At 45.7% G+C, this 27,340-nt stretch overlaps 2 protein-coding genes across 4 annotated transcripts in view; one reads left to right on the top strand and one right to left on the bottom strand.

The window, feature by feature from the left end:
• Window positions 1-20,924, top strand: part of LOC113972128 (core histone macro-H2A.2) — a 21,376-nt gene extending 452 nt beyond the window's left edge. For 2 of the 3 annotated variants that reach the window (XM_027692882.1, XM_027692881.1), the window contains exons 2-9: window positions 4,866-5,099; window positions 10,902-11,008; window positions 12,259-12,456; window positions 13,721-13,831; window positions 15,026-15,125; window positions 16,043-16,132; window positions 17,556-17,730; window positions 20,231-20,924. In XM_027692882.1, coding sequence (XP_027548683.1) covers window positions 4,928-5,099; window positions 10,902-11,008; window positions 12,259-12,456; window positions 13,721-13,831; window positions 15,026-15,125; window positions 16,043-16,132; window positions 17,556-17,730; window positions 20,231-20,396 — 1,119 coding nt within the window. In that variant the 5' untranslated portion in view covers window positions 4,866-4,927 and the 3' untranslated portion in view covers window positions 20,397-20,924. The remainder of the gene's footprint in view (window positions 1-4,865; window positions 5,100-10,901; window positions 11,009-12,258; window positions 12,457-13,720; window positions 13,832-15,025; window positions 15,126-16,042; window positions 16,133-17,555; window positions 17,731-20,230) is intronic. The other variant, XR_003535775.1, reaches the window with a different exon arrangement.
• Window positions 20,925-21,409: 485 nt separating this feature from the next.
• AIFM2 (apoptosis inducing factor, mitochondria associated 2) lies at window positions 21,410-26,036 on the bottom strand. Its single transcript, XM_027693070.1, has 8 exons — window positions 25,786-26,036; window positions 24,828-24,943; window positions 24,004-24,123; window positions 23,538-23,630; window positions 23,168-23,276; window positions 22,841-22,993; window positions 22,322-22,522; window positions 21,410-21,861 (listed from the first exon to the last, which is right to left on the bottom strand). The coding sequence occupies exons 1-8, from the start codon at window positions 25,958-25,960 to the stop codon at window positions 21,707-21,709; spliced, it is 1,122 nt and encodes a 373-aa protein (XP_027548871.1). The 5' UTR covers window positions 25,961-26,036; the 3' UTR covers window positions 21,410-21,706.
• Window positions 26,037-27,340: the final 1,304 nt, after the last annotated feature.

Raw genomic sequence — 27,340 nt, 5'->3', positions numbered from 1 at the left:
GGGGGGGGAGCGTTTGCGCGGGAAAGCCGCGGCCACACCCCCCGCACCACACCCCGCCGCGCCCCAGCGCGCCTGCGCGCCCGGACGGCACTGCCCGCCCCTCGCCCGTCCATCAAACCGCTCGCGGCCAATCAGCGCGCTCCCCCCGCGGCCCGGGCTGCCGCAGCGGCCAATCAGCGCGGGGGTGGGCGGGGCGGTGGTGTCTGGGCAGCGTCGAGGCGCGCGCGGAGCGGGCGGGTCCAGAGGGGCGCGGGGCGGGCTCTGAGGGCTCTGCGGCGGGACGGGGCGTTCGCCTGGTTTGGCAGCGCTCAGCCAGCTCCGGACATTCGGTCTGGGTCTCAGTAGCCAGACCCATCCCCTCAGCCGCTGTGCTTTGTGAGGGGGAGCTGCCCAGGCAGGGCCCCCGGGGTTTGGGGTGCTCGGGAAGCTGCTTTCGCAGGAACGCGCCCTGTGCCTGCTCCTGGGGCCCGGGGGATACCCCGCCTGCCCGCTGCACAGCGCTGTGTTTGTGCCCTGCGTGTGCCTCACCGGGGGCATTCGCGTAACCAGCACCTGCTCTGGGGCTTCTGGATTCTTTTTCACAAGTATCTTGTGTGTGTATGAGTGTGCAGCCGAAGTTGGCCCGTGATACAACGTTTGCGGGTTCCTTGTCAGCTCGTAACTGTTCCAGTAGATCTTTGGCTGGAGATGAGGACAGTGCAAGTGTGTTGATAGTCCCGCGTGTCCTTTGTTTCAGTCTTTGCCTGCTGAGTTCCAGCTCTCTCGGTGTTTGGATGTCAAGATGCTCCAAGGGCTGGAGCCCCTTTGCTCTGGAGCCGGGCTGGGAGAGCTGGGGGTGTTCATCTGGAGAAGAGAAGGATCCAGGGAGATCTTATTGCAGCCTTCCAGTACTTGAATAAAAAAGAGAAAGAGGGACTTTTTACATGGGCAGGACAAAGGGGAATGGTTTTAAACTAGAAGAGATTTACATTAGATATATGGAAGAAATCCTTCCCTGTGAGGGTGGGGAGGCCCTGGCACAGGTTGCCCAGAGAAGCTGTGGCTGCCCCTGGATCCCTGGAAGTGTCCAAGGCCAGGTTGGACGGGGCTTGGAGCAACCTGGGCTAGTGGAAGGTGTCCCTGCCCATGGCAGGGGGTGGAATGGGATGAGCTTTAAGGTCCCTTCCAACCCAAACCATTTTGTGATTCTAAGTACTGTCAACCTTGTTCTGCAAACTACTCAGCCAAATGTTTTCAATCCCTCTTGGGAAATCCCGCATCACCTGTGTAAAATCCATTTGGCTATTTAAAAACAAAAAGCAATTTCTCCTCCTCAGAATTTGCTATTCTCCGCCAGTGTTGCAAGAGTTTTGGTGCTATATTGTTCAAACTAATCTTTCTTTTACTGTTCTCTGTGGTTTTTCTTAGAGAAAAATTTAGATTTGGTGTCTCTTAGGCGTTTTGTACAGCACTGAACTCTCTCATTTGAGTCCCTGCTTTCCGGCCCCATCTTGACATGCTAATTTCTGAAATTGTTTTCTGGCCAAGTCCAGGTTCTTTTGGGGGTTTCATCTGTTTCTGTGTCAGCAAGTTGTTCATATTTTCCAAAAATTATATGTGCTTTTCCTGTCCAAAGATGATTATGAGAGTTTGTTCTTCTGAGCACCTGTGTAGGAAGGAGAGGAAAGTGGTTGTGAGGTGGCTGCAGTAAAGCTTGATCCACTGGGATGTGGTGTGAGATGCAGATGGCACAATGGTGAGAGGAATATCCCAGGGCAGTCTGTCGTCTCAGTGTCCTTGTGGAACAGTCCTCACCCTCTGCTGATAGCTGTGGTGGGAGAAAAGAGGGCGGTCATGTCTGCAGAGGAGGGACCCTCCAAGTGGCCAAAGCAGACCTGAGAGAGGTGAGGAGGCAGAGCTCTCTCCAGCAGGCAGGAGGAAGATGTCACTGGTTGTCTGGGCTCTGAAGAAGGTAAAACTCAACAGACGAACGCCCAGCTTGCAGAAGTCTACCCTGTTTCCATCACAGAGAGCTCTGGGAGATGTGGTAGCTGCTCGATCCCCCGTAGCAACACAGGGATGTTGGAGTCATGGCAGAGTAGGAGTGTGCTGTGACCAATTAAGGGATTGGGAAAATTAATCACTTTAAATTGCCCAGGCCTCGTGATGTCATGGTAGCCAGATATAGACTCTTCCAGCTCAGCGAGGACGGACTTCGCACGAACGGCACGGGCGTATCTTTAAACGGAGGCTGTGCTTTGTGAGGACAAACGTAGAGATGATGAATCAGCTGGCACAGAGGGAATTCATGTGGGTAGACTCGAGAGCTTTTCACATGAGAAGCCCTTGAGGCTTGGCTGTGTCATCAGAAGAGAACAATTAGGATGGCAGTGCCCAACTTGTGGCTCTTTACCTGTTGGTTGCAGTCCAGGTGAGTGCCCTACCTAACTGTGGCAGGGCTGAGCTCAGGGGCATCCTCCAAGGTGATGGTGCTGCAAAGGAAACCAAACCCTTGCCTGTGGGATTCCTTTGTCCAGGTCCACAGGAGCTGATGTGCACATTTCTTTGTCCAGGTCCCCAGGAGCTGATGTGATTATGCCATAGCTTGGCTTTCTACCAAAAAATTGCCTCCTGTAGGATTCAAGACAAGAACACAGTGTGGTCTGTATTGCTCCTCAGTGTACCCTGGTCCACGTTAAGTTGCAAAGAAGAGACAGAGAGAGAGACAGTGCTAGCAGAGTTTTGAAACCTCTTGTATTTACAAATGTATCTCAGAAAGTTCCACAGTCATAACCTGCTCTGTCACCTGCAGTGTATTTGGAAAAATATTTTGAGATTCCAAAAGTTGGCTTGGCAGCAGGGGGGATAAAAATGACTGAGGCTTGCTGTGAGAGAGAAGGGGGAAATAAAGGAGTAGACAGGGGCGGAAAGTTCAGTGAGACAACGGAAGAATGAGCCAGAAGTGAGTAATTAAACATAAATTTATATAATGCTACAGCATGCCCAGGACAATGTGGTTAGTTATATACAAACATGTTTGGATTTTCTATCACAGAGATCAAGTACAAGTATGGTATTTTCTGTGGGTGTAATCTCTTGATGTTTGCCTTTTCCCATTGATTTACAAGCAAGTGGGATTTGGGAACAAACATATGAGGGGTGAGCTTAATATGATTTTGATACATGTAGTGTACTCTGCCAGCATGGCTCTCTGTAGGGATTTCAGTGCTGGACTGAACTCTTGGGTGATGGAACCAGTTCCTGCCCTACTTGCATACACTTATTAAGCTCCACCTTAAAATGAGTTACTGTTGCTCGTATTGTTCAGAAGTGAAGGCTGTTCCAGAAATTGACTCCTCTGATGGCTAAGAAACCTAATTCCCTACGTTTATTCAGTAGTTTGAGTGTCAGTAAACTCGAATGAAAAAGACACGTTTTAAGGGTTGTTATTATTATGAAACTGAAAGTTTGTAGGGAGTTTGTCACAAATTGCAAGTTTCATTGAGGAAAGGACCTTGGGAGGTCACCTCCAGTCCCAGGGCAGATCCAATGCTGTCCAGTGATTTCTGACATTTATTCTCTAACTGTTTTAAAGTTGAGGGAAGGTTCTGCTGCCTCCTGTCTGACTGAATCTGGTGCTCTGCTCCCCCCTGCCACACAGCTTCTGTAAGAGCCACTGCTGTAGGGAACACTCACTCTCTCCACCTTCTCAGCATCCTCTTACATCTCTGAAGCAATCTCCAAACTTGTCATGTCTCCCCACTCCCCTTTCCACCTTCCCTTTCAGCTCTGTTACCACCACTCGTGATTCCAGGCTGGCAGTCAGCAGGGAGCTCGGAGTGGGATGATGAGCAACAGCAATTTTGACGTGTCCCTGTCTGATAGGTTTACTGCCTTAATCTTTCCCAACTTTCCTTATCATGCCCACATAATGTGTTGCGCACAGAATAAAAAAATTGGCCGATAGACAAGGACATGCCAGGGTTTTATAGATCCCTGCTGATATTGTTTTCCTTGACACCATAAACGAAACCAGCGTTCAAGTTGGGTTATTGTAGAAACTGCCCCTTGGCTTTGGCTGTTATGGATGAGATGGTTTCTGGGAATGCCTGGCTTTGTATGGACAGATGACTCTCTTTGTACATCCACTTCATTTATAATAATCAGGATAAGATTGAAACAGATTTCTGTGCCCTGCTTGGGTGAATGTTGATTGTTCCCAAGGGCTTGCAGTGGTGTCAAATGAAATATATTTTTATTTTTCCGGAAGGCTGTTTAAAATGTAGATTGTGATAAAGTTTAACAATATCACCTAAATTCATAATTTATTTTTTCCCCCCCAAATTATCTCCCTCCTTGTGTTTCCTTGTTTCACTGGGGTGAATGAATATTGGGAATGAAGTAGCTGTGCCTTCACTGGCAGAAATACCACCTGTGGCAGACCTGCTCTTCCTTGGCTTCAGAGGAGTAACCAGGCTGGTAATTGGGCCTCCAGGGCAGCTGTCAAAATGGAGTTAAAACCAGGTTTTGTAAACAGAGTTAAAACATCCCTATTATTTGGCTGAGAACTAGGGGTGTAATACGACCACCCCGCATCCTTTGGAGTGGAGTGGCAGACTCCAGGGTTTGTCGCCTGTTTGCCTAAAGTCTCGTGAAAAATACAGAGAAAACGAGGTTTGTTTTCTTTGTTCCTGATATTGCTTTCCTGACAGTGCAGTTCAAAAGCAAAGTTACAGCAAATATCCCAGTTATCCAACTTTTAACGAATAATGCCTCAGGTATTGAGGGCGGGCTTGGATTTTTTCCCTCCTGGAACAACAACAACAACAACGCATAAAGATGTTTCCCACGCGCTGAACGCCAACCCTGTTTGCCTTCTCTTGCAGCTCGTGGATTTGGAGCAAGGCGTTCAGAGTCAGCAGGGGGGTGAGAAGCACAAGGCTGCGAGATGTCGGGCCGGAGCGGGAAGAAGAAAATGTCCAAACTGTCCCGCTCGAGCAGGGCTGGTGTCATTTTCCCCGTGGGGAGGATGATGCGCTACCTGAAGAAAGGGACGTACAAGTACCGGATCGGTGTGGGAGCGCCCGTGTACATGGCAGCTGTCATAGAGTACCTCGCAGGTAAACCAAGAACCTGGGCCTGCAGCTGCTGAGCACGCACAGGAGCCAGGCATGTCCAAGGGATGGGGCAGGAGCGTGTGGAGCACTTCTGAAAATCAGGCTCTGCCAGTGCAGCGCTTGTTGATGTTTGCTGAAAATGCTGAGGAGGTTAACTTGTTTCTTGAAGAGACTGACGGTGGAAGTTTTCTCCTATGGAGGCACCAGCTGGACAGGATAATAACTGATATTATATTATTATGTTAAGCTTTTGACACATCTAAATGTGACCAGTGACAGGACCTGAGGGAGTGGCCTGAAGTTGTGCCAGAGGAGATTTAGGCTGGATATTAGAACAAGGTTCTTCCCCCAGAGGGTGGCTGGGCACTGAACAGGCTCCCCAGGGCAGGGGTCACAGCACCAAGGCTGGCAGAGCTCAAGAAGTGTTTGGATGATACTCTCAGGCACGTGGTGTGACTCTTGGGGATGGTCCTGTGCAGGGCCAGGAGTTGGACTCGTTAATCCTTATGGGTCCCTTCCAGCTCAGCAGATTCTGTGATTCTGTGAATAACAGGAGAAAAAAAGTAAACCTACCTTGTACATCTTTTGTGCTTTTCAAGTGAGCAAACTGTTTTGCTGGCTGTGTTTCTCCTTGCTGGACAGTGTCAAAAGTGTTATGAAATTTAAAGGCTGTTCTTTTGCATTTTAAAAACGCTTTTGCTTTGCCTAAGCGTGTAAAGAAAGTGCTTCAGGGTTTAAATCTTCCCATGTACCCCAAGTTTTCTTTTTCCTTCCTTTCTGAAACTGAACTCGGAGGAAGGGGCAGGTGTCACGTGGTGGTACAATGTCCTGTGATTCTGTATAGTAATGTTTCAGAGTGTCCTGTGGTCAGATCTGCTCAGTTTCTTATTTAATTATGGAAAATAACACTTAAGGAAATTGTTAGAACTCATGGTGCAGAGAGGATTCTGGTTCAGGTTACTCAGGTGTTACAGATCAAGACTGAGGTGCATTAGAGAATCTGTGAGGGGTCACAGCCTGGATGGAATTAGTTGAGTGGATTGTGTTTCAGGAGCATAGTTTATTGCCAAAGTGGCAGGAAGAAGCTTGCATGGAGCCTTGGTGTCCATGTAAAAGCATGCCAGGCTTTACATAAACATCTCTGTCTTTTTTACACATAAAAGCCTGTTCTCACTACCAGACAATAAAAGCACTATTTTCTTTCAAAGGTGTGGAGAAAATATAAAATCTCACTATTAAATTTCACTAATTTCACCATTAAAATTAAATTTCTGATGATGCCTAATAGCATATTACAGAAACTTCCGTGTTTGTGCTGGTACATTGCAGGATGAGAATCGACTTCTTTTGTTGTTTTCTGATGCTCCTTCTGGAGCTGGAGTGACAAAGTATTGCTTGTGTTGAAGAAATCACACTAACTTTTATAACATAACGTGCTGCATTGTGACTCTGCCGACCCTCTGTCTGGGGAGGAATATGTCTTTTCTTTTCCCACTCCACATGGATCCAGAGCATTCAAAGGAGCTTCTGGGATAAACATTTGGAGATGCTTGTTCTGAACTGTGGCAATTATTACAAGGTGCAGTAATAAATTGTCAGCAGCACATCTGGTGTGTGCACCATTTCAGTAGTGCAGACTGAGTTATGGTCAGCACTGTTGACCTATTACCTGAACTAGAACAATGTATATCTTGGCTCTGCTCCTGGCTAGTAAATGCAGCTTAATTTGGGTCATTAATATTATATGGACAGATTACGTGTGGGCCTAGTCTTTGTTTTAGGAAAAAAAAAAGAATGTGTAGTGAACCAGGCAAGAAAATTGCTAGAGGTGTGGGCTGGGAGCCCACATAAATTGTAAAGGAATGCTATTTTAAGCTGCTTGGTTGAGCAAAGAACCCAACCCTGCATATATTGTCACAGAATGGAGTAACGTTTCTGAGCAAACACCTATTGCTGGTGGATAGTGGCCTTTCCAAAACAAAGTTTCTGTGCTCTGTCCAGAGTTTTATTTGGAAATACTACAAAGGTGGAGAGTTCGATTAAAAAAACAGTGTTGCGACATCTAACCCTGCTGATCTAGTTATTCCTAGTACTTTGTGTGCATAAAGTCTTTGGTTTTGGTAAGCCTGTAGAAACAAAATGTGTTTTTCCAAGGCTGTTGTTAAAGGGGGTATTACATGTCAAACTGGCAAATTTTCTTAACATTATCTGATGCTTCCTGTTAAAAATGCCATTCTTTTCTCGTGGACTTGCAGCTAGGAAATGCTGGTTACTCAGGATGAAAGGCTGCATGCAGGGGAACTGCTTCAGGCTAAATCTAGGAGGGTGGCAATAAGGGAGTCTGGCTTTTTAGCTGTTTCACAGAAGCAGGTCAAACCATGTATTTTTGTTGTGTTAAGGCATTCATGAGAACTTCTCTAAACCCCTGAGCGCTTCTCTGCATTTGAGCAGAGATTTGATGCTTTACAAAAGGGGAAGGGTGGTCTCTATGCCTTTCATTTAAATCTCTCTGTGCTGTTTTATATCTTAGGCTGGAAAACCATATTGCAAAACTGCAGCTTAATTCCTGTCTAGAAAGTTTTGTTTGCTGGAACAGCGTTGGGCTCCACTGGCTTCAGAGTTAAAGCTCTGGAAAATTGGACTCGGTCCCGTTGGATTTATGGGGTCTGCAGCAGACTCATGCTCTGAGTGTGCACAGGGCTGACTGCAGTCACAGTCATCTAAATCAAACACCAGCTGCATGTGTCCCACAGTGCACCTTCCCAAAAACCAGGCAGAGAATGCAGATGCCCCTTGATTAGGAGGCAGAAGTCATGTGAGGGGTGTGCTGCTCAGAGGAACTCATGGAAGATGCCAATGGAAAGCCATCCCCTCTAAATTAGGGCAGAACACATCACCAGGAAAGGCTTCTTCCTTCACAGAAATCACCTGGCATAATCTGCCTCACACAAGTTATCCTAAAGGGGAGGTGGAAAACAAGATAAATAACCTGTATGAAATCTTTCCAGTTTGCTATCAGTAATTCTCATAGACCTTTCTTATCAGTCCAGCTTCACAGAAACAGGCTGAGCTCAGCTGAACAAATACCTTTGGCCTGGCTAGGAGGCTTTTACTTCACAGACACTCCAAATGTGTTGATCCATCAGCCAGAGAAACCTCTTTTTTTCTGGTATGTCACAGGATGAGGAGATGTAATCCCGTTCAGGTCATGGCTTGGCTGAAAGGGAGTTGTATTCTTCCTTGGTCTGAGTGCTTATCAAACAAGAGAAAAGGCTCCTTTAAAGATACTTTGAAAAGAAGTGTTGGGTAGAGCCAGTGGAGAGTTCTGGGCACTGCTCTGTAGCCCAGCATTCCATGTGTACCACAGTCCCTCAAGGAGCTGGTTTGCTTGTAGCCCCCTGTGCTGAAGATGTCTGGATTTGAAGTTACACTTCTGGTGTGGAGGCATCTTTGTGGGTTTTGAATCTTGAGGGCAGCAAGGTTATTTCAGATTTCGTTTTAATTCTTACTACCTGCTGCTGAGAGCACATAAAGTAAAGCCAATTTATGGCTGAGAATATCAAGATGCCCAATTTCAAGAGAGCTTGTTGTAGCACAGGCTTTTGTTATAGGACCTATATTCTCAGAATAGTCTTAGAATTCAGGTAACCTCAGCTGTTAAGGTGTTTCTACTTGAAATGTAGAGCACTTTCTTTAGGGATCTGTTATTAACAGCAGAGGATGTGGCAACTGAATCCTCCAGTTTTGATGTGTATTTTGCAAGTGCCATTTTATATTATTAAGACTATGAGTCCCCGCCTCTACCATTAGAAAAATATGCATATAAACCACCATTAGAAGGAGGTAAGGCGATTATTTACCTATGCAGATATTTGGCATCCTTTGGTAAGTTGTATATACATATTCCACAATCTGCCATACATCACCTCTGCCTCGGATTCCCTTCTTCCCAGTGTCCTGTGGTGGATGGCTGGCATTTGAGTGTTCTGCCTTTTTTGCTCTTGACATTAGGCAGAGGACATTTGGGTGCACCATCAGGATGCTGCTGGCCAAAGGACCCAAACCTGGGGGAGTGGGGTGAGCACACAGGTAGCAGGATGTGCCTGTTGTTGGCACACCTGAAAGAACTTCAGTTCCCATGCAGGTAAGTATGTGTTGCTTTTTTGGATTTTTTTTTTTCCCCCTGATGCAATTCTCCTCTGCTATCAGCAACATCTGCAAAACCCACTGGAGAAGCCTGGGTCTCTTTTCTTGCTCTTTGCTGGTCTGCACAATGGATGGAATCTGTTCCTGCTGTCTGCTGCTGCCTTAGCTCCACTGGCAGAGGCCTGGGAGAGGGTCTGAAGCTTCCAGCCCCATGGGGGTGAATATAGCTGGATTATGCAGAATTTCTTTTCAGTCTCTGTTAAAATCCAGGACAGACTCTAGGAAATGCTAGAGCTGAGAGGTTCCTCCCCTAACTCTTACAATTCACTGTGAATATGCACATAAATTTAAAAAGATAGGCTTTTACATCTCCAACATTCATTTAAATATGTTCACTGTGTACTAGTGAAAACTGGAAGGCAAATATGTACTTCTGTTATTCTTACTGAGTGATATTGAAAACTTGTATTTTTCCCAAGAGCCGAGAGCTAAGCCTCATGTTGAAATCATCTGGATTTTAGCCAGACAGCATTATGTATGTTTCCACTAGATTCTTCATGAAAGTTCTTCTTCTTATAATAGTTACAGTTCTTTATTTAGGAGTAAGGTATCATTAGGACATCAGTAAGATATCAAAGGACACTGATGGGCTGTAGTTTTCATACCCCTGTATGAAGTGCAAAACACAAACAAATGCAAACACAAACCCAAAAATCAGAAGACAGGGACACTGTATGCTTTTAAAATGGAACTAAGTGTGAATATGACTTTTGTGATTATTTGGAGGGGGGGGAAAAAGAATCCCTTCTTCCTTCCCAGTGTTTCAGTAGAGTTCTTACCTGAGAAATAACTTCTGAGTAGGGGCCAAACTGTGTAAGTTAATGAATTCCAATGATTGTTTACTACAGTCCAAATAAACTTAGAAAGATGTGTCTGTATTTCCTCCATAACACGTAGGAGAAGCTTGGTGACTTTGGTTGCAGTATAAATGTTACTGCTAATTTAGAGAAACTACTTTTGAAGTGACCTCCTGTTCCCAGAGATGTGAAAGGAACCTTCTATCAATATTTCATGCACTGAAGCTCTTACGTTGTCTCTGCTTGCACCTAAGGCAAACCTCTCGTATCTTGATCTGAAATGAAGCTGCTCACAGATTTTCAGTGCCTGGCTAGTGTGTTGGCTTTCCAAGTATTTCTTCAAATGCACCTCAGTCTTCATCTTACCTGGTCCTGAGAATCCTTGCTGTTTGTCAGAGCTGTCTGTGCCAGGTTTGGGGTTTCACTGCATGCTTGACTGTTCTGTTGTTACGACGCTACTGCTAAATTTTGGACTGCTAATGTACATTTTTATAGGCTGGGGTTTTTTGTCTTTTTGAAAGATAATTCTGACTTGGGACTTGTAACAAAAATAATGTGAACCGAGCTTAGCATATTTTCTGCTAGCTCTCCTTTAGGGGGCACTAGGAAGGACAAATTAATTTACCTAAATTTACAAATTCATTGAGTGGGATTTGGTTTCTGCCTTTCCGTAGCAAAGACCCTTTAAATTTGGAAACATCCCTGAGAAGGTAAATGGATATTAAGGAGGAATGTAAAGCGTGACTGCAGCGTGTACCTAAGGTACATTTTTGTTGCTCATTTTTATGTCTGTGTGTTGCAGCTGAAATTCTAGAGCTGGCGGGAAACGCAGCGCGGGACAACAAGAAAGGGAGAATTGCCCCCAGACACATCCTCCTGGCAGTTGCAAATGATGAGGAACTGAATCAGGTACCTGCTCAATTTTTAATGAAGGAGTCGTTAATGCAGGAGTCCCTCATGCTGTTGCATGAGGGAAGGTTGGAAACAGTTTAGTCTGAGACATGAGCGTGGTTGTCAGAGCAGAAGGCGAGACCGTGCCCTCTTAAATAAAAGCAAACAAAACCAAAGGTTCTGAGATACCTTATCTTAAATCTTATGGACATAAATTTTGCTTCTTTTGTAGCCTGTGGGTCCTATTGAAGTGTGTAGGCTTGATGCTTCATTCTTGTCCTCAGGGACATGCAACACTTGAAGAAAATGTGCCTTATGCAAGACCTTTTCTAAAAAGCTTAGCAGTGTGTGTTTTCTATTATACTGGCTGTGAGGCCTGTCTTGGGTAGGGATCTGGCTCACTCTGTTGCTGCCTCCCCACCCATTTGCCCATTAGCTGTGGTTTGCTGTGCTCTGACTCTCAGGATCACGTGTGGGTTCACTTCTGCTAAGTTTGGTGAGTGAGGACAGAAATCATTAGGATGGCCTGTAAATCGTACTATTCAGGGATGCCAAAAAGGTTCAGCCAGCATCAGAGTATCTCTTCTTGGTAGGCCCCATGTTAGGATGGATGACATCATTCACACTTTGAATACTCCTGTGCTTAATTTGTCTGCTTTAAATAACGAAAATGTGGTGCCCATGAAGTCATGTGACTCTGTTTCTACTCAAGCAGACTGAAAAGTCAAAGCAGAGGCCAGGAGAGAAGGAAAAGCATGCTAACACTACCAGCCCTTTCCCAGCTCTGTGGTTCTGGCCAGTGACCTGTGAACTGGTATCTATAAAGACCCAGTGTTGTCTGTTAGGAATTAGCCAGACGTTGTCCTCCACATAATATCACAGCCCACTCCTGTTGTTTGTCTCTGCAGAGCAGGTCCTTGGGGCTCTTCCTTGCTTTGTCACTGCATGTTTCCCTGCCAGAGGGGTCTGCATCCAGTCCTTTGAGCAGGGCTGTGGGACAGGCACTTTCTTAAGCAGCCCACAGGCACTTTTCTTATTTTACCCACACTCAGTGTTTCCGAGTCACCAAGGACAGGTTTGCACAAGGACCACTGCACTGGAAGAGACGAGAGTGATTGTACAGCAGCAGAGTTCCCAGGATGTGCTGGCTGACTTTGCTGTCACCTGCCAAGTTCCTTTGTATTGTGGATTTTCTCCCTAACAGTTTTTTTGGTGGTGCAAGCTAAGAGGATCTGTAATATGCTTCTCTACACTGCTTCTCCTGGCAGTTGCTAAAAGGTGTGACTATTGCAAGTGGGGGTGTCCTGCCCAGAATTCAACCTGAGCTTCTGGCCAAGAAACGGGGTGCCAAAGGCAAGTCTGAGACCATCCTTTCCCCTGCTCCTGAGAAGAAGGGGAGGAAATCCATGGTGAACAAAAAGAGTGGGAAGAAGGCGAAGTCTCCCAAGGCCCGGACATCCAAAAAGGTAAGCACAAGGCAGGTGCCCATTCCATGCTGCCCTTTGCAGTACTTTCTTGGTAACTGTGTGGAATCTCTTTACCTCCACACTAACTGTGTGGCAGTGAGCTCTTGCTTTTAAAACATCATCTACTGGAGAGATGTCATGCCTTCAGCCTTGTGCAGTTACTGAATTGCTGTTGAGGATTTTTCTAACTGCCCAGAGAACTTGTCCTGACGTGGTATGGCAGTGCCATTGTGACAAGCTCTTTGTTCCACGTGTTCTTAGCTGTGCTGTTGTTAGTGGTTTTTAAAAGAAGAATAAGTGAATCAGAACTTGAGCACTGCAGCTTCCCTCGTGGTTGCCCTTCCTCTGTCACTATCCAAAATGGTTTAATTTGGTAAAGCAGTAACCCAGATCAGTGCTCTTGGTTTGTCGTTCCAGAGCATGCACCTTAAAATGCTGCTAGGTTTTGTTTGGGTAGGATTAGGTGATATTAAGCTTTGACTTAAGCTTTTTAAACTTGCATTAAGCACATTTTTCTGGAGGCATTTAAGCTTTGATATAGTTCCATAGCTGAGGATATGCAGAGACAACTTTTGAAAGAAAACAGGAGTTGCTTAATAGGATGTTTATTAGGATTCCTCTGTGTATTGATCTCAGCCACCACCTTACTTTGAATTGTGCACATCAGAGTTTGAACTTGTTAGGAAGAGTTAGCTTCTTGACATACCTTAAAGCAAATATTGAAAGATGTGAGGAGATGCTCCTGCAGCCCTCTAGGGCTGGTGTGTTTGCTGCTCCTGGAGCTAAGCAGCAAGAAGGATTTATGATTTATTAACTGAGACTTAACAGGGTTTTTTTTCTGATCACAAAGTTGTTTTTTCTTCAGATTGGGATATTTGATTGGGTTACTAAGTTACTAAGTCTGATTTATTATGAGCTCTGCTCTGTTAGCAACAAAAATAAACTAGCACACACCCACCCATAAATACAACTTTAATTGTTAGTGAAACTACAGATGGCTGTGGGTGCCCGGAATCAGAATGTAACCACAAATGTATATAATACCTCAGATGAACCACTGATGTTTAGCATTATATAAACGGAGCAGACCTCTGTTATTATATAATCGTTGGGGATTAGAAGGCTACAAGTAATATATTGATCTGAGGAGATGAGATTTATAGGAACTGATTAAATCTATCCATTACTGAATAATGGTATATGTTGATTATTTTTTTTCCTTTGAGAGTCCTTGCTTCCTTGCTTTTTTTCTCCCCTCAAATAGAACAAACAAAAAGACAATGAAAAAGAAGGAGCTTCAAACTCAACATCTGAGGATGGACCTGGGGATGGTTTCACTATCTTGTCCTCCAAGAGCCTTGTGCCAGGGCAAAAGGTAATACGAAGTTAGAACGGATTGGGATCACAGCAGTGGGGCCTGGCATTAACAAAAGGATGGGTTTGATCCAACAGCACTGCAAAATCTCTGTGTTCTGCCTTAGTGGTCCCAAATTTAAGGCCAAAACTCGCTCAAGTCATTGGCAAGGTCTCAAAAGTATGTCTGCAGATAAAAGATTTCCAAGAACAATGCTGGTCAGCCCCTCTGCAGAGATCCACACTGAGTCATTTCTTGGCCTAAGCAGGACTGGGGTTTTGTTCGGTTTGGCTTTGTCTGTGTTGTGCTGACATACTGCCAAACCAGGTTTAAACTTCTAGGCTATTTATTGTTTCTCAAAGAGTATTTCTGGGCCAGGTCCCAGGATCACCCAGAGCTTGTTGTTTTGTGCCAGAAGCCCGGGTGCTCCATCTGAAAGTGGGCTGTGGGACTCTGCTTTGTCAGTGTTCCAACTGAGGACATCACCAGAGCTGCAGAACATTCCTACTGCTCCGTCTCAGCACAGGCTGTGGCATCTTGCCTGGCCAGAGTTACAAAACTGTCCCACCAAAATACATCTCCCTGGTGTTCCATCGACTGTGCCCTGTGTTTATTACTTTTTGTTCCCCTGTACTCTCCAGGAACAAGAGGGGTTTTTTGCCTTCCTTAATTTTTGAACCCTCTGAATTAAGCTGGAGGTTTTCTTACAGATTTAGCTATGGGAATATAATCAATTTTTTATTATCATTTATGCCAGGAATGGGTAATTAATCACTGGGGTTGTGAAGCCTTCACAGATCAGGATAGTGCTCAGCCCATCTTCTCAGCCCCCTTACAGTAGTTGTCTGAGGGCAAGTGCTTCTACAGGAGAAACACTTTTTAATTTCCTTATTTTTCTCTTTAAACCAAAGCATTTCCAAAATCAGCCCTTTTTTCTCCCAAGTGTGATGCTAGAAGACTGATTTTTCTAGCAGTAACTTCCTCTGGAGCAAACTCCCAAGCTGTGGGCATATCACCAAATATTCGGAGCGGTGTGCAAATTAATTAGTCAAAAGCTGAAAATAAGAACCGCACATACTGAACACAATAAAATAACTGATCTCTGAAAGACTGAATCCAGACTTCTTTCATTTTAGTTTTTTTGTGGTATGAAAATACTTTTGCACTCACATTACTATTTTATTTTTTTTCTGTCCCCTCATTGTTATTTTTCAGCTTTCTCTGACACAGAGTGACATCAGCCATATTGGCTCCATGAAAGTAGAAGGCATCGTTCACCCCACAACTGCTGAAATAGATCTCAAGGAGGAAATAGGTGAGGCTCTGCTACAGGCAGAAAAAACAGATCTAGAGTTGGAACAGTAGCTGGTCTACTGGCTGCCTGCTGAGATCCCATCCTCTTTCATCTGTATCTTCCCCAGGCCATAAATATCATTTACAACACTTCTGAAAATCAGGCTGGATCTGACTAGGTATAACAGGCTAATCTTTAATTTATCTTTTTTTTTTTTTAATGATGTCTTGTGACAAGCAAAACACAGATAATTTGTTGAAGCACGTGAGCAGCAAAGGTGTAAATAATCATTACTGCTGTCTTTTCTTGGATTAATTTTATGTTTGCCTCTGAAATTTCTCTTACGAAACTTATACATTAATAGCACTTCTAATTATGCTTTTCAGTATAGGATATGACATAATTTAGAAATACTCAGGTACAAAGCCTTATACTGCTTATGTGAAATAAGGAAATGTTATCATTACAAATATGGAAATTGAAGCAGGAGGGAGGTAAAAAGCTATTAGTCCCTCACATAAGGGGGCACAGAATCTAGTAACAGGCTTTGGGATCATTGTTTTGTAGTCATCAAGACCTTCACTGGCATCTCAGCTGTGTTTGTTTCAGCAAGTAGTAGGGTTTGTATGCTGAACTGATTCTGGAGGCTGAAAATCTGAGTCCTGAAAATCCTCACTATTTTAGCCATAAATCAGAGTAAGATAGCTTTCTTGCAGATATTTATATTAAAGTCATTTCCAGTAATATAATAGAGGGCTCTTCAAAACCAATAAAAAGTAACTTTATCTGTGTCTAGGCACAGTGGCAAACATAAACATCAGCTGCTGCTGATAGAGGGAGACAGGCTAATAAGTGTACAGTGTTCTTTTAAAGAATGCAGAGTTGTTTTTCCACGCTGATGCTCCGAAGCCAAGGCCTTTTGCTCCGTGTCCTTGCAGGCAAGGCGTTGGAAAAGGCTGGAGGAAAAGAGTTTTTAGAAACAGTGAAAGAGCTTCGCAAATCTCAAGGACCTTTGGAAGTTGCTGAAGGTAAAAAGGATACTGCAGTCTGCCTTGGACACAGCTCATTTCATGTGTTCTTTTCTCTGGACATTCTGGTCTGTTTTGGATTATGTATGTGCCTTTGCTTGTGTGATGTAAATGTTTCCTCTTCGAAGCTGCTGCTGATGTGAACAACCTGCTGAGGGGGCAAAAAAGGAGGAATAGGATACCTGTGTGCTGTGCACGTTCAGTCTTTGGGCTGATTAATTTCTCTTAGGCAATTTCTGTCTGCAGGAGCCCCAAAACTAAGAAAATCTTGTGCTGTCACCTATGTGCCATCTTCCCTGCTCTGTTTCTACTGATTTTTGGAAGAGCAATTGCTCAGGCACTACAGCTAAATTATTAGAAGAGCTCCCTGCAAGGGTTTAATACATCTGTAGCAGTGGATGGGTTGGGACTTGAGCTTGTGCTTTGTGGACAAATTAAACCAGTTTATAGGGGTTAAAGGTGGCTGGAAGACAGATTACAGAAAGTTATAATATGTCTTATTTGACTTAGTATCTCAATACTCAAGAAAGTAAATGCTTTAAATTGTCTCATTTTGGAAATTTTCTAAATGAGTAGCCTAGTTTTATAATCTCAAATGACAGGGAAATTTTTATACAAGATAATTTGCTTCACTTTCACATCTAATCAAATTTATCTGCCCTAAAATCAAAGTAAACTGCTTTTCTCTGTAATGGTGGACATGTGAATACATCAAAGTTTTTCATCCTTGGGCTAATTTCATCCTGCACAGCTAATATCAGAGAGTTTAAACTGAGATTCCCCAGACCCAGGTTTCCAGTAGTTCTGATGGTCACAGTTACAACAAAAGCAAACTGATGCCATGCTGTGGACTCTGCAGGTCCTGGAGAAATATTAGGCTTTCTGAAAAATTAATCTGAGTTTCCTAATTGGACATAACTGGTGGGGACCTTCAACAAGCATCTTTGATTTTCTTGTCCTTGTCTGAAATTACCCAGCTGTGTAAATATTACTCCCCAACACTCTGGAGCTGTAATATGATGGTGGTGATGATGCAGGATATTTGTGCAAAGCATTCAGTGACAGCACTGCAGAAATGTCTGTTGGGGGATTAGTGCTGCTGTGTTCAGGGCAAGGTTTCGGTACTTTGCATAAAAAAAAACCCAGAGGCCACGCTGAATGAGAGAGCTGAAAACCATTATTGAATAACTGTGTGCTAACCAAATGAGCCCTGGGTTCTTTGGTCTCCAAAGAAATAACCATTGATCATGAAGGTAAATGATGAGACAGTCAGATCATGATTGCGAGCGAGCCGCTGTGGCGTGTCGTAATTCCAAATGTATTTCTTTGGAGAGGTAACGTAATTAAGAAGTGCATTGGGTTGAGAGGTCAGCGCAGGGTGGTTCCTGTTTGACACTAAATGTTACGTTTCCGTTTGTGTTAGCTGCACTCACTCAGTCTAGCGGCCTAGCAGCAAAGTTTGTCATCCACTGTCACATCCCACAGTGGGGCTCGGACAAGTGTGAAGAGCAGCTCGAGGAGACTGTCAAGAACTGCTTAACAGCTGCAGAAGACAAGAAGTTGAAGTCCGTGGCGTTCCCCCCGTTTCCCAGTGGCAGGTAGGACTCTGGCTGCACAGGAGGGTTCTGTGTCAGGGAGCAGTGGTGTAATTAGCTGTCAGAGAGCTGCTGCTGTGGCAGAGAGGTGCCCTCTGCCCCGTGACCCTGCCTCTGCCCCTGCTATCTGACACCGTGCTGCTCCAGGGGAAACCAGCCTCCAGGGCAGTGCTGGCAGGACACGGCCAGAAAACCTTTGTGAAGAGAAATTAGCCACCTCACAGGAGAGCTGAGTGGACTTGCTGTGTTTTGTATTGCTGGGCACTCATTTTCATTCCTCTGCTACGGGCCTACACCCCCTCAGGTGCCTTTGTTTGGCTGTGGGGGTCTTATTAAAACTGCATTTGTACTAATAAGATTATACCAGCATAATACTGAGGGCAGGTAACAGGGACGCTCTACTGAGGTAGGTGTGGGGTGCTCACTTAAGTCACCCTGGCAATATGTACTAAACAGACTGGTCACACAAAATCTCTTTTTTCAAAAGAAAATGTTTCTCAAATGTAGATTTGCTTTAAAAAGGGAACTATGAAACCAGCTGTGAAGCTGCACGTTTCTGTCTCAGTGACTAGCAAACAAAATGTGGTTGACTAAGAAATCCAAAGTATTTATCTTTTTCTTTTTTTTTTTCTTTTTAACTTCTTTTTAAACCAACATTTTGTTGGTCTCTGATCACAAGAAACCTTAGACAAGCCCTGCTAACTGCAGAACTTGTTCTTCTGTGTTAGAGTTCAAAGGCTTATATTTGATTTGAAATGTACCTGCTGGTTTTGATAGTAGAGCCCAAAGAGTAGAGTACATAGTACAGTCCAGTTGTGTTGGCCCAACAGTGAGTAAAATGAAATTAAAACTGTGTTTTGATCACATCACTGAATACACAGGAGGTGAAAGTGCCGTTTTTACACAGACACTTTTCAAAGCAAAATAATATTTTTATGGATCAGGACAAAAGAATAAATAGAGGGGCAGTGCAATATTTAGTGGTTTTTTTATATATACAGATCTTTCTGTTTGTGGTTTTCAGTCAGAGCAAAACGTGATAATTTTTTTTAACACTCTTAAATAATAAAGAGCACCTTTCAAAAATGAACTGTAGCTTTTAATGCCAATAGAAATAGTTTTGAGACCTCTTGTCTTCTGTGAGCATAATCCAGTCTTGGACCATCAGTCTTGGTGCAGATCCTTCTGCTGCTTTGTTCCATGTCACTCTCTGTTGCTCTTACAATTACTCCTGCTAACAGAAAATAGAATAAATCTTACCGGGTGGTAAGATTTATCAAAGGACCTCAAAATTTTCTGAAAAAAAGGGAAGAATTTTTCAAATAGGACTTAATGGCTTTGTTTTCATTTTATTCTCCCTACATGTCTGCACAGGAAATACTGGTTTTGTGGGTAGATCACGAATTATGCTGCATCAGTCCTGTGAATTTTTTACATTTTCCTCTGTCCCATCCTAGGGAATGTTTGCAGTAACTGATGTAACGCTGCAATAGATGGGATATTTCAGTTGAGCCAGATCTTTTTGATGGTTTTCAGTATAAATATGAGAGGTAGTCTGAAATCACTCACATAAAACTGAGTAAAGAGAAGTGAGAAGTACTAAACATAGAAAGTGAAATACAAAACACATGCAAGCATTACCAGAAAGGGGGGGGGGAAGGAAAAAACACTGCAAAGGCAGTTCTGGATGCTATTTGAAGAAATACTGTAATCTCTCAAGTGTAAGGATTATTAGGCACTGGAATGGCTTATCTGTGTACTCTGCTGTAGCCCCACCAAAGATCTGTAAGTATAAGATAGACAAACCTTTTTCAGAGCACAAAAGTTTGATATGTAATTCCTGTCTCAGACGAAGGGCACGGCCTAGGTTGTGCTGACCAACTATTTTTGGCATGGATCAAAATTCCTCTGGAGCATTATCATGCAGCAGAATCTAAATAGGAATTAAAAAGCCCACATACTGTAACAATTGGTAGCTTTTAGCTGTTCAGATTGTAGGTTAGAGAATATTACCATCAAAACGAGTGAATGAGTGCGTCTTGACCTAAATTTGGCTTGGAGCTGTAATTTCCATTATTTTCACAGGAGTTCCAGGCAAAGTATTTTTAATGACAGAGTGAGAAAGTCAGCTAAGTAGGTGATGTTTTGGTTTTGGTTTGGTTTTTCTTTTTCAGTTTTCAGCTAAAAAACATAATCATCCTTTGAACTTTCCAGCCTGCCCAGCATGGCATGGAAAAGTTTAATTCTAGGTGGGAGCATTAAAAAAACCTTTGTGTGGTTATAAAAAGGAGAAGCAACTGAAAACAGCAGCTATGCCAGCAAGGAGACTGATACAGCAGCAGGTGAATACTGCTATCAAAACCTTGGGGTTTGCTTCTGGATTTGCCAGACTGCGACTGGCACTGTCTTGGCAGCAGCGCTGGCTGGTTGTTCTCAGCATCACGTGTACCCAGTGCCTGCCCTGTGACACTCACCTGTGCTCTTCTCTTCCCCTCCCACACAGAAACTGCTTTCCAAAACAGACAGCAGCCCAGGTGACTCTCAGAGCTATTTCCACCCACTTTGACGGCACCAGCTCTTCCTCCTTGAAGAACATTTACTTCTTGCTCTTCGACAGTGAAAGCATCGGCATCTACGTGCAAGAAATGGCCAAGCTAGACACCAAGTAGCAGTGGCAGCCAAATGAAACTTTATTTTTCAACAAACTTGAGTAGCATTAAAAGCATTAGAGGTGGGTTTTATTTTTTCAATGTGATGAGGAGGGGGAGTGGTAGTAGTGTGATGTGTTGTGACTTGATGAAGAGCTGTGACTAGAGATGAGAGGGGTTTAGTCCGATTTCTTCATGCTATCAGCATCCTCTATCACCTTAAGCAATTGAGTTACCATCTGTTTTGGGGAGTTTAGTGTCCCTTGGTACTTTAGTTTAGGAGTTTTTAAAGAGTAACCTCATTTATAGATTTGTAGTGATGATTTCTCCACACACACAACACTTTAAAGAAAGCTCTTAAAAATGTTCTGCTCCCTTTTCCCCTCCCTTGAGGGTAGATGGTAAACTGCCTTCAGCCCACAGAGAGAGGGGAAAAGGATTTTAGAAGTGATGCATGAGAAGCTTCTGTTTTGCTTTTAACTCACAATAACCTCTGTAATTACTGAGAATATTTCATGGTGATTTTGTTTGTTTTATAAGAAAAAAAAATGTGTCAAGTGTGGTTATTGTTATAATCCCTAATTTTGTTCTGGGAATTTCTCACCTTAAAAAGAAAAGAAAGAAGCATCAACTCTAACTAAGTACTTGCTGTATCACAACAGCAGTTTTTCTGGCTGAAGTGTAGTGCTGTAAGTGACGTGATCAAAGCATCTGTGGTGATTTTGACACAAAGCTGCATTAATGCATTATATGCATTATATAGATATTATAATATATATAATATATTATATATGTAATAATATAATAATATCTATATTATTATAGGAATATGTATATATTCCTGTCGAATCCCAGGATTACCTTAGCCCCTCCCAGGTTTTAGGCAGTCTTTTCCCTGGCAGCACTGAGAGCCATTCTCCCTGCATGCTGCAGAACAGATTCCAGATCTGTAAGAGGCAGGTACTTTTTAGAAGAGCAAGAATAGAGAAAGCCAGGGAAAAAAGAAAACCCATATAACAAATAAAACACGGAGATTCTGAAAACCACAGTGTTTATTGTTACAAATCAAGGTAAGCCAAGCTTCTTGCTCAGAGATATCTCAGCGGGGGAGTAAAAGAGACATTCCTTCCCTGGTTTCTATCATGGGAACTTCTGTGCAAATTGTTTGGGAAGTGCTTCCTTCCCCTTTAGAGCAAGGCAGGGCGCTCTGTTAATGTGGCACAGGTGGTCGAGGAGGTGCTGCAGGAGGCAGCATCAGCCAGTCCAAGCAACAGGAGTGCACCTCACCCTCCAGTGGCTGTTTTCCTTGCTGGCTTGTTCCTGGTGTCCTCCTAAGAGGGCATTGTCTGTCCCATAGTCTTCCAGCTCTTGGAGACAAACAGGTCCCGGCTCTTGGCAATGGTCACCAAGAGACGTCCCACGTAGTACCCATTCACCTGGCCCACACCATCATTCCTGCCCATGGACAGCAGGAATGTTAGTGACCCTGGAAAAAAGATGTAGAGGCTTAAGTTAAGCAACTGCTGTCCAGATCCCCTGCATCCCTGTGGAACAGCTCTCGGCACAGCTATGGTTAGTGTTTACATCAGTGCTTTATGATTGAGACCCATCGCCCAGCTGGATTTTTGTATCGTTTGTTGTACAATTGAAGGGGAGAAAGCCAAGCCATCTCCTTGTTCAAACAAGTGTGATGAATAGCAGACTCCCACCAGTAGATTTTTCAGGAAGACATCAGTGAAGAAAGGACACGTGTCAGTAGACTGGCACAGGTAATAGGCAGCTACAGTCTTTGGCAAGGACTAAGATGAAGTCTGAGCTATCAACTGACATAGTCAGCCCCAGCTGTGATCAGTGTCCTCTAATCAGTGTCCTATGCAAGTTGAACAGCTATTCCCTGCAGAAAAGCAGCCCAACACCTAAGGCCAGGAGCTAGGAGATGACCTTACCTGGCTCGTAGGTTTTAAGAGGCTTCTGTGTGAGGCTGTTGATGATGTTTGTCACCACGATGTTGGCGTGGAGCCCGGCATGGTAGGCCATCTTGGGCTCTTTGAGATCTGCACAGTCCCCAATGGCGTAGATGTTCTCGTAGCCTTCCACCTGGAGGTGCTTGTTAACTTTCAAAGCACCATTACTTGCCATTTTGTCACCTGTTTTGCCAAACAGCAGGTTTTTATAAGCAGCTTTGTGTTGCTTCTTGTGGCCCAAGACTCCAAAATGCTGCTGATGTTATTGACACAAAGTGAGGAGCTGGCTTTTCACCCTCTTTTCTATGTGTCAGGGAAGAAGTGCTTTTTGCCTTGCTGTGGTTAATCACTGCAGTCTCATGCAGTGCATCATCCTTTGATATTTCAGTAGAATATCCCCTGCTGGTTGTATACAGTTCATTCCTCACCTCACACCCCTCAAGCACAAGATGCTGAAGAGCTGTGCTGGTTCCCCCACCCAGTGGGGGTTTTTTCACTTACCAAATGCAGCAGCGTATGCTGAAGAGTTAATCTTTATCCCCGTGCACAGCACCACCATGTCAGCAACCACCTCGGTGCCCTTTTCTGTCCTCACCACCATGTCCTTCTGGAACTTGTTTGGCGTGAGGTTTTCCACATCCCTGACCCTTTCACCTGTTGCAAAAGAGAGCCCTGGGTCACAAACCTTTGCTAGGCTGCCGTTTCCAGCTAGCCCAGAGGAACAGGAATTCAAGGGAGCCACATTTTGTCAAAAAGAAGACATCAGGAGATGCTTTGGCTAAAGGAAGAGCAGCCCATAGATCCTCAGAGGCATTGTTAAGTACGTACTTAGCAGGAGCCGCACTCCTTTCCTGAGGAGAATCTCCTTCACCTCCTGACGGACGCTGGCAAGCAGCTCCACATCAGCCAGAGCAGGTTTGGAGTGCATGAGGATGACCTGTTGGGGACAGAACAGCAAACGGGGACACAGGAGTGGGACAGGACTCACTGCGCACCATGTGGGAGCAGCTGTAGCTGGCTTCCCTCTCCCTGCAAGGAGAGTGAGCCAAGGCTTTTAGTGCCAGTCATTGCTGGTGGCAAGCCATAGGGTGCTCTCAGTAACTCCTGATGTGCAGTCATCTTGGATACCTCCAGCAGCACCATCACAGAACAGTCTCAGAGAACAGGATGAAGTTCATTGTAACAGAGATGCTCCTACCTCTTTGGCTGGGTACTCCGTTTTGATCTCAGCAGCCATCTCAGCTCCAGCAGAACCACCTCCCACTACCAGGATGCGCTCAGATTTCTCAACCTTGAAGAGGCAACTCGTGTTACAATAGAACTGCAAAAAGTCTGATGCCTTCAGCCACTCCATGAACGTTCTGAGGCACAGCACAGGCCCAACAGCAACAAACCACTTAGTTCATTAAGAGGAAACAAAAAGCGAAAACCCTTTGCTCTCTTTCTGCCTACACTGTAACACTGTTGAGCATTTCAGGTTTCCCCTCGTGCAGAATGCTAGACAAGCCTTGATGAGCTCCTTGTCCTGGCCTGTCCCTGTAGGCATTTTATTGTGGCCTCTTGTTCTAGGACACAGATGGCTACAGATATCCATAGTGCTGCCTGGGACAGGTAGGCTGAACAAAGGCAGGCAGCACCTACTAGGAAATAAGTTGATTCCTCACCTCTTTAACCATGTCTTCATAGGTCTGGATGGCACTTTCCATGTCAATAACTTTGTTGAACTTCCCAGGGAATGGCCCATCACTGCCTGTTGCAAGAATGAGATGGGAGTAGTGAAGCTCCTGGGAGGGTAGAAAGTGGAATGGGATGTTAGACCTCTTGAAAACAGAGCCTAGGACAGAGTGGTTGCCTCCTAGGTTCTAGTCACTTATTGCCTCTTCTCCAGCCCTTCCTGGTAACTAGGAAAGTGCTTGTCATTGTCAGGAAGTGACTTTAGGAGGAGACCTGGTCCAGGTGACACCAAGTAACTGCCGTACTCAGGGTCTGAGAGAAGCACCATTCAGGTGAGCTGAAAGCTTTAAAGAAATTACTATAACTTTACAGGGTAAAGTTATGTTTATTTTACACTTTATGTTTAACTTATGTGTTATTTATGCTGGACAGTCACAGCTGGCTCCAGAGCATAGCATCTCTCTGTCACCCTCTTCTGAACAGAGGTGGGATGCTCTGGCTGGAAAGAGTGACTGGAGCTGCTGCCCTTGTCTCTTCCCACAGTTAAATAAGGGTCTGAGCTCCAGGGTTAATTGCTGAGCTCTAAATCCAGCTCTAAGAATAAAAGCTCATCTGAGCAGGAGACAGGATGGGGTATTTACTGCACACCCGCATCCCACACAGCTCTACTAGGCCACTCAGCTTGGCTGGATGGGATGATGCCATGCAGGGAATGATGGGGGCTGTTGCCCTGCTACTCAGGATGGTGAAAACCCCACCTGACTCTGCACTAGCAGGTGATCCCATAAGGCAGCCAGGTCATTGCAACACCCACCTCACCGTCACTGAGCAGGACTTGTTGCCTCCCAGGGTCTATGCCCACAACCTTGCCTTGTCGGAAGCTGTCCCCAAAGGTGATGGAGTAGGAGATGAAAGTCTTCTTGGCAAATCCTGTGGTAAGAGGAGACAGCAGAGAAGAGCTCTCCCTCTGTGGAGGCTAAACTCCTCCTCCCTTCTGCCTTCATGCCATCGTTGCTCAGACAAAAGCACAGCATATACCTGGGACCTTGGGCTGTGCTGTGTGTTATCTCTGCCCAGCAATAAGCTTCAGGACCTTGGCCTCCTGGTGATAAGATAGCTCCTCAGGTGATGCCCTTGCTTTGTCTCTGCTCCCCATATCTCCTGTACTGGTTTGCCAGTAAGTGCTTCTGTGGTCTCAGGAATTTTGGGCTGGGTGTCAGAGGCTTTTTTCACCTTATCTGCCTCTCAGACCAAGTTTTTGCCATCCTTTTGATGCTTGTTCACAGCCTCGAACATGAGACTTTCCCCCTAAACCCCAGTGGCTGGAGTAATGGGGTTAGCCCAGCCTCCCAAGGGAGATTCCAGACAAGCCTGAGTAGCTCTCCAACATGATTTTATCATCCAGGGCCTCACTGCTGAGCTGCTCCACATCTCAAGGGCCAGATACTGAGAGTGATTCATTCAGCCCTTCCAGCTGCTGCTGCTTTTAGCTTAGTCACCTACTAAACTCTTGAAATAAACACAACGGGATCGTCTGAATAGTTTTTGCCCAGTTTTCCCGGCGGATCTGCAATTAAGTTCACACGGACGGGCCGTGGGCCCTCCCGGAGCCAAGTACTTGTTTTCCAGACGGAAAACATCAAGCCTCTCAGCACGGCAGGGGCGGAGGAGGCAGTGATAGCGCCCCGTTCCCTGCCGCTCGCGGGTAACTCCGCAGCTCCCGGTGGGACAGGGGAGCTGCCGCGGGGGTCCGGGGTGGGCTGAGCCCTTACCGCTCTCCACGGCGGCCCGGAGCGCGGCCACGTTGTGATGGAAAGCATCCCTCACGTCCACCAGCACGAAGGGCACGGCCCAGGACTTGAGCAGGCTGGCGGCCGCCGTCCCCCCGAAGCCGCCCCCGACCACGACCACCCGCACGGAGTCGTCCAGGGACAGGCGGGACCCCATTGCGGGCAGGGCAGCGCCGGGCTCCGCAGGAGCGGAGCGCACGGGTTGTCCCGGGGGAAACGCAGCCTTGCCGGGCGGAGCTGCGGGGCGGAGCCGGGCTCCCGGGCGCTGAGCCCGGCCTCCAGACCTTGGCTCAGCCGGGCGGGGAGTGCCCTGCCAGGGGAGTGCCGGAGGCCCGAGAGCAGAGCGCTTCACCTTCCACCTGCCTGAAGTGTCCCCCCCCCATACATCCCCCACGCGAGAAGGGGAGCAACGATCTTACAAACCAAGGGCTGTGTTCTTAAATTCACAAGTCTGCAGGCCGGGTGAATAGCGCAGGAGAGGATGTCTCACTCCATCTGGAAAAATAACCCCTTGGAGAGGAGAATGACGATCACAAAATCACAGAATCAGTGAGGTGGGAAAAGACCTCTGAGATCACTGAGTCCAGCCTATGACTGAACACCAGTATGTCAACTAAACCATGGCACTAAGTGCCACATCCAGCCTTTCCTTAAGCACCTTAAGGGGCGTTGATTCCACCACCTCCCTGGGCAGCACCTTCCAGTGTCTAATCACTCTTTCTGTGAAGAAATTCTTCCTGACGTCCAACCTAAACAGAGAAAACAGATGTATCTGCTCTGAGTGGAGCAGGAGAGAGGGTTGTGCATGAGGGATGGAGGGGAGATCACAGAATCACAAAATAGTTTTGGATGGAAGGGACCTTAAAGACCATCTAGTTGTAACTCCCCGTGGGCAGAGACACAAGATGAGCTCAGCATCACCACGGTGGAGACAGTGGGATGTAAGGAGGATCAGGGAAGGGCTCAGGAGGTAGCAAAGGCCCCTGCAGAAGGGGAGCAGGGAGTGGAGAAGGTTGACAGTAAACCGTCCAGATCGTAAAATGTCCGCAGCACGGAAGTTTCCCTGAAGACTTTCGGCTCCTGTGGCATTCCAGATAAATATAGCTGCTGGCCATGTGGATAAATATAGCTGCTGTGCACCCTGAGGTGCTGTGAGCTGGCAGAGCCGCCCTCGCGCTCCCCTGCTCCTCATCCTCCTTCAGTGAACCACAGCCCGCCGTGCCAAACCCCCTCCCAGCGGGGTCCCCAGCAAAACTCCCACCCCCCCAACCTCGCGGGAGAGAGACGACGAAGGAATTCGCATCTCTTCCCGGGAAAGCAGGGCCTGAACTCAGGATTGCCGCCAGAGGGTGCAGCCGGCCCGGCCGTGGGGACACGGGACGCGGGGGTCCAGGTCCAGGGCACTCTCCCCTCGGCCGCAGGAGGGGCTCGGGGCTGGGGAAGGGGGGTGACAAAAGGGTGGAAAGAAGCGGGGGACGTTCCTGAGTCCCACATTGTTCAGCCTGGAAGAGAGCTGGAAGGGGAGGGATAGAACAGA

Source organism: Neopelma chrysocephalum, unplaced genomic scaffold (genome assembly GCF_003984885.1).
Source record: "Neopelma chrysocephalum unplaced genomic scaffold, ASM398488v2 Primary Assembly neopelma1_89, whole genome shotgun sequence".
NCBI lineage: Eukaryota > Metazoa > Chordata > Aves > Passeriformes > Pipridae > Neopelma > Neopelma chrysocephalum.
This window is presented reverse-complemented; position numbering and strand designations above follow the sequence as displayed.

Bases quoted from the DNA above. Each gene is read 5' to 3' on its own strand.
- AIFM2 (XM_027693070.1), bottom strand. From the start codon at position 25,960: ATGGGGTCCCGCCTGTCCCTGGACGACTCCGTGCGGGTGGTCGTGGTC. The intron at 23,631-24,003 runs GTGAGGAATCAA...TGCCTCTTCAAG, and splicing joins ATGAAGACATGGTTAAAGAG to GTTGAGAAATCTGAGCGCAT. The intron at 22,523-22,840 runs GTAAGTGAAAAA...TTGGCAAAACAG, and splicing joins AGCATACGCTGCTGCATTTG to GTGACAAAATGGCAAGTAAT.